The sequence below is a fragment of the Gopherus evgoodei genome, chromosome 5 (genome assembly GCF_007399415.2).
Source record: "Gopherus evgoodei ecotype Sinaloan lineage chromosome 5, rGopEvg1_v1.p, whole genome shotgun sequence".
In the NCBI taxonomy this organism is placed as follows: Eukaryota; Metazoa; Chordata; order Testudines; family Testudinidae; genus Gopherus; species Gopherus evgoodei.
The window spans coordinates 123442197-123455600 of record NC_044326.1 but is presented as its reverse complement, the minus strand read 5'-3'; the positions used below and the strand labels follow the sequence as shown (position 1 = coordinate 123455600).

General features: G+C 40.7%; 1 protein-coding gene across 7 annotated transcripts in view; it reads right to left on the bottom strand.

The window, feature by feature from the left end:
- The window catches only part of FAM13A (family with sequence similarity 13 member A), a 224449-nt gene that overhangs the window by 110540 nt on the left and 100505 nt on the right, over nt 1–13404 (bottom strand). For all 7 annotated transcript variants that reach the window (XM_030564851.1, XM_030564850.1, XM_030564847.1 and 4 more), the window contains one exon: nt 10957–11129. In XM_030564851.1, coding sequence (XP_030420711.1) covers nt 10957–11129 — 173 coding nt within the window. The remainder of the gene's footprint in view (nt 1–10956; nt 11130–13404) is intronic.

Sequence of the window (13404 nt, the reverse complement as noted above, 5' to 3'; positions counted from 1 at the left end):
TGCACTGCACAAAACATTCCACACCACATTTCTAGTCACTGAACTGGGGAAAGTGGACAAGTAAAAACATGATTCTGATTCAGAACTGGTGACCTTTTATACCAGTTTTTACTGGAGATGGCCAAGAAAAATGCTCTCTGGAAAGCACAACAGGAAGAAAAATCACACAACTTCAAATGCAAAAACAGCTGGTATATTCATGTCTGAAAAGGAATCCTGCTACATTGATCTTCAGCGCTGAACAATGCAACTGGCATGTTAGGAAAAACACCAAGAATAAAATAGAAAAGGACTCACTGATTCTCGAGAATTAAACATTAAGTGGTCAGTGCTCTGAACTGACAATTTTATCTGTTTATAATGAACTGCTGGGGATGTGCAGAGATGGACAGCTAGGTGTCACAGTTAAAAATCATCTGACTTTTCAAGCATAGGCTGAAACTTCATTTGAGTACTACCTCTTCTTCTGTGCAAGAGCCCATTGATCCCTCGTGCTTGAAAAGGCCTCCAACCTCTTCAAGGAGGAGTGAAGTTCAATTTAATTAAGGCGAAATGTAGCCTGACTACCCCATCTGACTCCTCAGCCACCAAAGCAAGGAGTTCTCACTGGCCTCATGAGAAGAAAAGGCTTTCTCCACCAGGGAAAAGCAGAAAGTAAAAAACAATCCTCTTATTCAGTGAGGAAAACCCTGAACTGTGGAATGAGTTTCATTTCAGATTTCTCTTTGTGCCTCAACTGTGATAAAGAATTAGAGGAGAGGAAAGTGATCAGGAACCGTCAGCATGGATTCACCAAGGGCAAGTCATGCTTGACTAACCTAATTGCCTTCTATGAGGAGATAACTGGGCCTGTGGATGAGGGGAAAGCAGTGGATGTGTTATTCCTTGACATTAGCAAAGCTTTTGATATGTCTGCCACAGTATTCTTGCCAGCAAGCTAAAGAAGTATGGGCTGGATGAATGGACTATAATGTGGATAGAAAACTGGCTAGATCGTCGGGCTCAACGGGTAGTGATCAATGGCTCTATGTCTAGTTGGCAGCTAGGGTCAGTCCTGGGGCCAGTTTTGTTCAATATCTTCATTAATGATCTGGAGGATGGCGTGGACTGCACCCTCAGAAAGTCTGCAGATAACACTAAACTAGGAGCAGTGGTAGATACGCCGGAGGGTAGGGATAGCGTACAGAGGGACCTAGACAAATTAGAGGATTGGGCCAAAAGAAACCTGATGAGGTTCAACAAGGACAAGTGCAGAGTTCTGCACTTAGGATGGAAGAATCCCATTCACTGTTACAGACTAGGGACCGAATGGCTAGGAAGCAGTTCTGCAGAAAAGGACCTAGGGGTTACAGTGGATGAAAAGCTGGATATGAGTCAACAGTGTGCCCTTGTTGCAAAGAAGGCTAATGGCATTTTGGGCTGTATAAGTAAGGGCACTGACAGCAGATCAAGGGACGTGATCATTCCCCTCTATTCGACATTGGTAAGGCCTCATCCGGAGTACTGTGTCCAGTTTTGGGCCCCACACTACAAGAAGGATGTGGAAAAATTGGAGTTCAGTGGAGAGCAACAAAAATGATTAGGGGGCTGGAGCACATGACTTATGAGGAGAGGCTGAGGGAATTGGGATTGTTTAGTCTGCAGAAGAGAAGAATGAGGGCGGATTTGATAGCTGTTTTCAGCTACCTGAAAGGGGGTTCCAAAGGGGATGGATCTAGACTGTTCTCAGTGGTACCTGATGACAGAACAAGGAGTAATGGTCTCAAGTTGCAGTGGGGGAGGTTTAGGTTGGATGTTAGGAAAAACTTTTTCACTAGGAGGGTGGTGAAGCACTGCAATGGGTTATCTAGTGAGGTGGTGGAATCGCCTTCCTTAGAGGTTTTTAAGGTCAGGCTTGACAAAGCCCTGGCTGGGATGATTTAGTTGGGGATTGATCCTGCTTTGAGCAGGCGGTTGGACTAGATGACCTCCTGAGATCCCTTCCAACCCTGATATTCTATGATTCTATGATCATTCTTAAAATGGCATGCTTGTTGGAGCCTCTTAGGCTACATCTACGCTGCAAACAACAAGATGCAGCAGTCCCGGGACAGCCGACTTGGGCACCTGGAGCTCAAGCTGCAGGACTTTCATTGCAGCGTAGACTTGGGCTGCAGTCTGAGCTCTGAGACCTTCCCACCTCACAGGGTCTGAGAGCCCAGGCTCCAGTCTGAGCCTGGAAGTCTACACTGCAATTAAACAGCCTCGCAGCCCCAGCCCAAGTCAACTGGCACAGACCAGCCGCAGGTGTCCAATTGCAGTGTAGACAGACCCTTAAAGTCCTTGAATCCCCACAACAGTTTCCACACAAAGGAAAAAAAGTTCACTTTGCACACAAAATGAAAGAAGAATCTTTTTTCCAGATCAGCCACTAAAAAGATGAGTCAATCAAATGCAGTCGCACACGTGCAGCTGGCGATATCTCTCACATGTACAACTCTCAATTTTTTGTCCCATCAAGAACTCTTGCTGTTTCCATTGGTTGAACCTCTACTTACGATGCACTGTTCAAACCACTATATTTAGAATGCTTTTCAGCTCGCCAGCCACCACTGTGTCACCAGAGAAATTCTAGGCAGAGACAAAAATATGATTGCTAGAAACAAGAAGGTGCCAATGCCCACATGGCTTGATAGTAAGGTGTTTTGAGTCTAGCACACACACCCTAAGCCCAAAGAGGTAGCAATGTACCTGTCCTGGGCTGATGAAGAGGTGGGCAACTGAAATTTTTTTTTCCCCCAAACCAGGTGAATTACAGGAGGAAAAATAATGTGTTCACATGTTATTTTAATTGACAAGGTGACCTGATTATACATGGCCAAGGGACAATAAAGGGAAAGTTGATACCACACCCAACTCCTAGATCACAATCACCTAAGCTGACGAAAAACATAAATTGCAATAGTCTTTGTTGACTGTGCCTTGGGAGAATATAGTTCTTGAAAACTCGTTATGTAACAGTTCATACTGCCAAGGTCTCACAATGCAAGAAAGAAGGGAATTGATTACATATGAGGGTGGAGACAAATGTACTCTCAAAATTAAATGAGTCAGCTTGGAAAAACTAACAACAGAGCCTAAAGCACAGAGAGAGTCAGACACAGAGAAAACAAATCTCGATTAAATGAAAAATAGTACCTCACTGACTCATTATTTATTCAGGATATTACTACAGCCCCACAAAGGTGCTAGGCACTATGCAGACATATAGGAAGATATTCCTTGTCCCAAAGAACTTACCACTCTCTATAATCAACCTCATCCTAAATCTTTGCTCCATTGTTGAGAAATCAGCAGATTTCTCCAAGATTCCGGAGAGCTCACAAGGCAGGGATTGTTGCTTAGTTCTGATCCCTTATGTAAGCCTGTTATAGAGGCTCCTGAGTGATAAGTGAAGTTGTTAGTTTGGGTAATAAATATGTACCAAATGTAATGCCCAGATAAACAAAAAAAAAACACCAGGTCTGCTTGGTTTGTTCTATCAGCAGCAAGTAATTAAGTTCTTATCACATCACATACCACAGAACAATGACAAGTTTTTGCTTGTGTTGCTTTTAAAGGAGAGTTACTAAAAAGAAAGCCAGAAGTGAGCAAAAGAAAAGGCAAGTGTTTATATTATGTACATATTTTAAAGTGCGCAGATATTCATATTGACACCTCAGCAGTTTACAGTTTGAACACACAAACATCGTCCTTAAGAACAGGATGCAGCTATGTACACAAACCTACACCTTGTTTTAACGATATATGAGCATGTGACCAATACGATGGTAGGAATTAGGACAAGAGGCAGTTAAGTTACTTTGTGAAAGAAATGTTGAAGTAAACAAAGCTTCCCTTTGAAAACATTCAAAGGTTGGAAAGCTACTACAGGGTAGCTCTGCTGGCAAATCCCGCGGTAGCTGAAACTGCAGCCATAAACAAGAGTCTATGATCTATGATACAAGGGGAGAATGGATGGAAAGCACTCCAAAAGCTGGTTTACACTTTATGATCCCCAAGTGACTTCAGACTGGCTGCTCTAAGATTTCAGGTCCTGGAATCTGCATGTCATTTTTCTTTCCCTGCAGATTTTTCCCCCACCACCTGAGTATGTAAATTGGTGATGAGGCAGGTATCTGGAAAAACACTTCTTAGCTGGGTAAGCCTGTGTGTAATGGCTATGTCTAGTAAATAAGGTGTTAATCTCCTAGTATAGGCAGATGTACTTGAAAATGCTGCCAGGATCGAGAACAGATACAGCCCCAATATGCAATGGCTACGAGAGATATGCAGCAAAGCCTTATTAATTGGCCGGGGATTCATGATGGTGATGCTAACAAGTCTGTAGGTAGCAAACATCTGGTGCTTTACAATAATATAAACAGCATCTGGGAAGGACCTCTGCTCAACACAATACGCTCCCACCTTGGGCTTTGGCTGTGGGAAGCATTTTTCACTCTTACCTTTGGGCTGTAGAAAACGTTACGCTTTCTGTTAGTGTTATATCTGGGCACATGAAGCATCAAACTTTTATGTTCTAGACTTTGGCAGAAGGAGGTCTTTCCTCCTTTGTGACTGAATAAGCTTCACGCACCCTGTTCCTGAAACATAAAATCCATTTGAACCTCAATCCAAAGCACTTAAGCCATGCAAAACTTGCAAAACTTTAAGTAAACAATTAATCCCCATGAAGTCAATGGGACCAGTGCTTAAAGTTAAGCATGTGCTTTACTGGATAAGATCCTTATGCATGTTCCTCTTTTCTAGCTGGTAGAGCTCTGACAGGCAGTTATACCTATACACTTTCAAAAATGGGAGAAGTCCTACAAAAATGTGTGTGCACATGTTTATTCACTTCACCTCTTCTTCCACAGTGCCTGGCTTAAAGTTGTGTTTTTCTGCTACTGTATGCAATGCAGTTTGCCCTTAGCACATAGTTTTAAAGATGGTGTAATTCTTGAGAGAACATATATTATAGGTACTGGCACAGATTGCTGGTACAAACAGTACTCCACCTATTTTGGAAAGACAAAATTATCTCTTTTTATACATACAGAAATACATCAACCTCAACAAAAAATTGTTCTCTATAGCAACAGTCAACATGGTGTAGGGCAGGGACTTCAAAAACGGTAAAATACATATTTTATGCATTGCAATATACCTTGACGGCAAACAATACTTTGCATGTTTAAATTTGTAAAGGGAAATCATGCCCCACCAATCTATGAGAATTCTTTGAGAGTGTCAAGAAGCATGTGGACAAGGATAATCCAGTGGATATAGTATACTTGGACTTTCAAAAAGTCTTTGAAAAGGTCAGCACCAAATGCTCTTAAGCAAAGTACGCAGTCATGGGATAAGAGAGAGAGTCCTCTTGTGGATCAGTAACTGGTTGAAAGACAGGAAACAAAGGAGAGAGGTAAATAGTGGGATCTGTACTAGGACCTGTGCCATGCAAAATATTCATAAATGATTTGGAAAAAAAAGGGTGAACAGTGAGGTGGCAACATTTGCAGAAAATACTAAATTACTCAAGATAGTTAAAACCAAAGTGGACTGAGAATTCCAAAGGGATCTCACAAAACTGGGTGACTGGGCAACAAAATGGCAGAAGAAATTCAATGTTAATAAGTTCAAAGTAATATACATAGGAAAACATAATTCCAACTATACATACAAAATGAAGGGATCTAAATTACCATTCAAGAAAAATCTTACAGTCATGGAGGATAGTTTTCTGAAAACATCTGCACAAAGTGCAGTCAAAAAAGCTAAAAATATTAGGAACCTTAGGAAAGTGACAGATAATAAGAGATAAAATATCATATTGCTACTAGATAAGTCTATGGTATGTCTACATCTTGAAGACTGTGTGCAGTTCTGGTTGCCCCATCTCAAAAAAAAGTATATTACAAATGAAAAAAGTACAGAGAAGGTCAACAAAAATGATATGTGTGTGGAACAGTTCCATACGAGAGATTAAAAAGACAGGGGCTGTTCAGCTTGGAAAGGAGATGACTAAGGGGGGATATGATTGAGGTCTATAAAATTGTGAATGGTGTGGAGAAAGTGAATAAGGAAGTGTTATTTTAACACAAGAACCAGGGGTCACCCAATTACTAGGCAGCAGGTTTAAAACAAATGTAAGGAAGTTCTTCTTCACACAATGCACGGTCAACCTGTGGAACTCATTGGCAGGGGATGTTGTGAAGGCCAGAAGCATAACTGGGTTCAAAAAAGGATTGGGTAAGTTCATAGAGGATAAGTTCATCAATGGCTACTATCCAAGATGGTCAGGGATGCATGCCCATGCTATGGAGTGTCTCTAAGACTCTGACTACCAGAAGCTGGGACTGGACAATAGGGGATGGATCCGTTGATAAGTGCCCTGTTCTGTTCATTCCTCTGAAGTATCTGGCACTGGCCACTGATGGAAGACAGGAGACTGGGTTAGATGGACTGGTCTGACCCAGTATAGCTGTTTTTATATTCTTACATTATTTTCTTATCAAGGAAACTATAGCAGAATCTTTTTTTAAAAATACCCTGGAATAAATAATATCATACCTGCAAAGGGACAAACAGTACTATTAACATGAAAAGGTAATAAGCCATTCCACAGCCAACAGTGAACATTGTATCTGGTACCTAATACTTAGGGTTTTAATTACAAGTATATTGTATAATGACAACATAACATTGAAGTGGTGTTCTAAATATTGCCAAAACATGAATACAAACAACCTAAGGCTCCTTTTCTTCTTCCTAGAGACTCTTTCTGTAAGTGCAGTTGAAAATTCTTGATCCATATTAAATGTTATAACCCATTACTATGGTTCCAATCTGAAGAAAACCTTCTTTATTAGTGGGATCCAAAATCAAACCAAAAATGATTTTGGAAAAATTACACCAATTAAGAGTTACAAAATTCATTTGTACTCAAATAAAGGAAGTGTGTCCTTTTTCCAGTTAATGATTCAAGCTGAACGATGAGCACCATTGTAGAACAGATTCAGGCAGCTGCAACTGTGGTGGCAGCAGCCTTCTACGTGAGATTACTGGCAAATGGTTAAATCTGACAGCCCACACGACAGAAAGCTGAGCCAAGACTATGCTTCTGGGAAAAATTACTATGGATTAATGTGCTCGATGCGTGAGGGAGAATAACTCAAACAGGAGGTATAGTCAGGTGAACGTTTTTCCAAACAGGCACTGAGCAGCCTTGTCTGATGAATACTAGAACAGAAGAGAGCCTGGAACACCACCAACAACAAAAAATGGGTTTCTCTGTTCTGTTTGTTTCGCCACGTTCCATCTCTCCCCCTCAGAACCAACTTTTCCCCCTCCTCAGTCCAGCTTGCTTCTTTTTGTTACTAGTGGCAGCCACAGGAGGATAGGACCTATGGAAAGGAGCAGGAGCTTCATAGCTCCTTTCCTCCAGTAATTCCAGAAGACCCTTCCCTGCGGAGAAGCTGGGTTAGCAGGGAGGCCTAGTATCCCTTCCTCCGTCAGACAACAAGAGAGGAAACCTCCAGTGGAGGGGAGATCTCTACTAGTAAAGGAAGCTTCACAACACAGTAGACAGTGTTCAATGTGCAGTGGCTGCCAGCAGGGCGTGCAGCTGGGCATTCTTTCAATTGAGAGGGAACCTTGCTTGCAACCATGATCCTCTCAACACAAAACCATCAATGGCAGAATGAGTACAGTACAGGAATACTGTTTCCATTCCAAATACTTCCCCCAGCTCTGCAAATATTAGAAGCCACAGTATTTGTGTATTGTGCATATGCCAGAGCCACATCATTAACATTACTTTTGTGAAAAGAACAACATTCTCCATCCATTTTTTCAGATAAAAAATCTGAGTTTGCAAACAGGCTATCCTCAGTAACATGAGCACATAAAAGCAAGACTTTCTTCTGAACTAGGCCATGGCATTTCATAGGTAGCTCATAATTCGTTCTCATTAAGACTGGAACTATGCAAGCAGTAAGTGATACTTATGAAAAATCAGCCCTACCCCTTTTCCCCTACCCTAGACATTTAATATAATCTGTCATTCATTGGGGAAAGGGATTTTCAAAAGTTCAAGGAGTGCTAAAGAAAGATGAATTGTCTTGAAATTGCCTCAGTTTGAAAGGAATGTTTTGAATATAATTCAATGGAGAAGAGAGCTTAGAAGTTATGCAGCACAATATACATAATCTTATAAGTGCTTCTCCTCAGTAGATCACAAAGAGCTTTACGAAGTAGGTGAGTATCATCGTTATGTGTGTATATGTATATATTACACACAAAATCTATGTTAAAAGAACATCAAGTTAGCAAAGTCAAGCACGCAAAGGTTAGGAAATGCCAGAATTAAGGTTGCCACGCAGCTTTAGTTTGGCCGCTTTTGCGCATGCATTATGATACAGTCTTTAATTATATGATCAGATACTCAACATAATTTTTTCCCCCACGGGACCCTGGTCTCATTCAGTGCACAGAATGGAAAGGGTTCACTAAATGGGCAGCTATTCCATATTTTTTAATCCTCATTGTTCCATATGAGGATATCACACACCCTAATGAATTTATTTCCACCATACCATCCCACAGATGGGGAACTGAGACACGTAGATATTAAGCTCAGTAGTGCCCAGTTTGAGATGCTTTGGGCATAATTCTTCAGAGGACCAAGCATTTTTATAGCTCATTATATGTCCAAGGGGCAGCTCCTGTTGAACTTGGCTGCAGCTTAAGTGCTCAGCACTTCTACAAACCAGCCCCTAGGGTCTCAAGTAGGGCACCCAGAAAATGCAGAACTCACAGTTGGTGACCAACTGGGAAAATCTGGTGTAAGTGACTTACTCATCACCACACGGGAATTCTGTGGTAGAGGCAGAGACAGAATTCAATTCTACAATATTCAACATGTATCACAGCATTCAACGTGCATCATAGCACTGAAAAGCCTTAACCACAAGACCATCCTATTTCTTCCTGCAGTTTGATGCCTCATTCACGGCACATCTTCCAACTCCTACAAGCTGAGACAGGAGACCTACAGACCATAGCTCCGTTCACTACACCAGTGGCTCTCCACCTTTCCAGATGACTGTACCCTCCTTTCAGGAGTCTGATTTGTCTGGTGTACCCCCAAGATTCATCTTACTTAAAAACTACTTCTTACAAAAACAGATATAAAAATACAAAAGTGTCACAGAGCGCTATTACTGAAAAATGGCTCACTTTCTCATTTTTACCATATAAATATAAAATAGATCAATTGGAATATAAATATTGTATTTACATTTCACTGTATAGTATATAGTAGAGCATAAACAAGTCATTGTATGAAATATTAGTTTGTACTGACTTTGCTAGTGCTTTTTATGTTGCCTGTTGTAAATCCAGGCAAATATCTAGATGTAACCCCAGAAGACCTCTCTGTACCCTATGGCTATGCGTACCCCTGGTTGAGAACCACTGCTCTACACAACTCATTCATTCCCAGAGTATCGTCCATCCTGTGTGTGCGCGCGCACGCAGACACACAGATGTAATATATAATGTACATATACACACATTTTCAGTGTGCTCGCATTTACACAGAAGCCTCAGAAACCACGGCACCATATTGACCATTTTTTAAAAGTATTATAATGTTTTGTACTTCCTTCCATTCAAGGGTGACTTCAAAAACTTTAATAAATTTAGCTTCAAAACCTTCCTATAAGCCAAGTAAGTATTATCCCATTTTACTAACAGAGAAACTCAGGCACAGAAAGATTCAGTCACAAGACTAAAGTAATATAGGACCCCTGCGGCAAGACCAACCTTCCATCAGTTTGTGTGTTCAGTTATTCCAGAAACACATGTACATTTCTCAACACAGTTTCAAACATGTAACAGCTTTCTCAATCACAATCCTTTACATAACAGGCCAGCTTTATATGCATGCAAATTTTTATGGGGAACAAACATGTGTGTTCTTTTTATATATGCATCTATCTGTTTGCACATATTACTCCACTTGGAGCATGCATGTTTTCAATAATTTAGCCCTATGGGTAAGTGTCCCATAAGAGTAGGCACATGTGTGCATGAACATGTGCATAAATAAAGAAAAGAGCTGGATTGCCAGGTAATGGTATATAAAGAAAGCAGTATGGGATTAAGTTCTACCACTTAGTGAAATTTGTTTCAATATTAAACTTAATGTAAGAAACTGAAAAAAGCAAAAAATGAATTGATGCCCTTTTATTACAATATGGCTGAGAAATTTTATTTTTTAAAAGTATGTTTAAACTACCCTTCTTCCCTCTTCACTGGCTCACAACTGGAGTGCTTAAAAATTGCCCCCACATGCCTATGAACAGGGCCACCCAGAGGATTCAGGGGTCTGGGGCAAAGCAATTTCGGGGGCCCCTTCCATAAAAAAAAGTTGCAATACTATAAAATACTACATCTCGTGGGGGCCCCTCTGGGGCCCAGGGAAAATTGCCCCACTTGCCCCCCGTGGGCGACCCTGCCTATGAAACATAAAATTGTAGACATTATAAAAATGGCTGTATCCTCTGCTTAAGAGTATATTTGAATATTTTCCATAGTTTACAGTTAGTATCTTAGAAATACATTAGTCTTAAATCATGGATGTCTTACACCACATTTCAAAGAGTGTCAGGGAATTTGGGAATCTGGGTGAATTATGGTGCTCTTGCTTAGTTAGGCATGTAGCATAACGTTTTATTCCATGCAGACGGTAACATGACGCAGGCCCTATTTAATGTAAAAGGAACTGCTGCTTTAAGATTAAAAATGGAGCATCAGCAGCATTTACAATATTGATACAAAGCTACACACCTGCTTTATGTTCTGGCGACGTATTAGTACTCTGAATATAAACACATCCACAGATGTATTTTATGAAAAGAAAAGAGCACTAACCTGGAGAAGAATGCAGCACTGTTAATGAAAGAGATTTCATCTGGTAAATCCATTTCCTCCAAACATGCACTACTGTCAGTTAATCGGAGGCTGACTTGAGGAATTCCATCCGACAACTCTGGTTGTGGCAAGAGGCGTTCCTGTACAGATCCTTCCCTCGTGGACTTTGTGATCTAGAGAGGAAAAGAAATAACAAAATGAAAATGAAAGAAGGGCACAGCAACCTTTCCAGCCAATTTGTAGCAGAAAGCGATGTTAGAATAGTGTATACATAACAAAGAATGACAGGCTGCAAAACATTTGTATAAAATACATAAAAACCAAACCTTTTACTAGATGAAAACAATTAAACAAATAAAGACTGAAAAGATGTGTCAGCTGATCATTAAGGAAATTAACCAAAGGAAGGTAATTGCAATCACTGGAAGGTTATTTTCTACATGATGGTAGGATATTATAGATCACAAAAGACAAATTCATTATTTCTCCTTGTGATCAATAGGAAAAATAGACTGTAAAAGATAGGAAGTACTAGCAATGGAATTAAAATCTGTAAGGACAGCTCATACTTCATTTTTTTTGAACTGCAGTTAATGTCAATACATACTGCATGTCTGCTCCCCAGGATAAATATATCAACAAGGATGTTCAAAAATAGTATGGTTTAATTTTGGACAAAATCCCTCAGTGATGAATTCTGCACTCATATGTCTATGCATGACTCACACTGACTTGGACAGGTGAGACGCACACACATCCAAATCAAGAATTTGGATTGGAAAGGTTAGGAAGTATAAACAGGAGCCGAAAGAAAAATATTTTTACAACACAGGAAAAATGTTAGTTCTTGGGGACAGCAATTGACAGCAGTCATGCAGGAATTAGACGTAAAAGGAGGGACAAGATGGATTTTCTTGAAGTAATTACATATGGAACCAGGTTACTTGGGGAGGAAAGGGATTTATATTTTTCTATTGCCAAAACTTTTGCTATGAAGCCACTGTGATGTTTTTGAAATACCCAGACCTGTGAGAGGTTCTGTCACCGCCTGCCCTGTAACCTTAAGGTGTCTTAATTCTGTGTTACTATGGCTCAGATCCCTGACACCAGTATCCTGCCCACAAGCACAAGGTCTCACTCTGGTTTCCACCAGCCTAGTTACCCCTTGGAGGGTGACACCAACAGCATTTCTAGTCCCAAGTCTCCCCATATCTGTGCTCTCTGAGTTCTTAACCACCAGATACTCGGACAGTTCCCCTCTGGTTCGTCACCCCTGACGAGTTAAACCAGCCCCCCAGTTATCACGTCACTTTGGCTCCCCACAATTTATACATCAGAAACCTGCTTGGAATAAATAACAAAAGTTTATTTAATAGAAAACCCACAGATTCAAAGATGAAATAATATGGGGAAGCAAACACATGCAGATTACACAGAAACTAAACATAAAGTCGCATCCTCGGACTTTACAATTCCATAGTAGATAACTTGTATTAGAAAAAAGGATTTTAACTATTGCCATTGCACAGTTTCCCAGCGTACCTCCTTTCTATCAGGGGGTAGGGAAAAACAGGGGACGACACCAATGTTCACACCCAGCCTCCCACCTAGAGGCTGTACCTCAGTTTCTGGATGGATTTCACTTCAAACCCCTTCCATTTTAAAAGGGGTTGCAGTACTTTTCTTCACTCGCAATAGGTATGAAATGTGAGGAAATTCTCAGCTGATTCAATGTCTTCACATTAACTCTAATGGTCCCTCATTGTCATTTCCTGGGCTGGATAATGGAAGGGTACTTGAAATTGGTGGTGTGTAAACATCTGGCTTGGGAGATGCTTCTCCCTTCTTGACTGCTTCACCACCCTGCTGTGAGGTGGAGCTGAAGCTGCCCCACAGATTAGGAGTACAGTTTTCTATATACACAAATACATACATTTATAACCATAGTCTGTATACATATCTGATAGCAACAATCAAGTTCAGAACAGCACGTGGTTTCATAAAAGACCTTACTCAATATATTTTATACAGGTCTGTCGCATTTTAGGCGCATTTAACATGTGCGATTTCAGCTTTACACAGTTGCCAAAAACAAGAAAACAACAAAACAAGAAAAGAGAAAAATAACAATTTAAATACTGTTTCTGTAGTGCAGGTGATTCTGCCCGCCATTACACTCAATGTAATTTTGACTATACGCGATTTTCGCTTTATGTGCTGACTGCAGAACATAACCCCAGCGTAAGATGAGACAGATCTCTATTACAATAGCATTGGATACAATCAGTTGATTTAGCTGCTTATTTGGGGGTTTTAAACCTTCTGTTCTCCCCTTGAGGTGACTGGACCCTGATTGTTACATAAGAACATAAGAACGGCCATACTGGGTCAGACCAAAGGTCCATCCAGCCCAGTATCCTGTGTACCGACAGTGGCCAATGCCAGGTG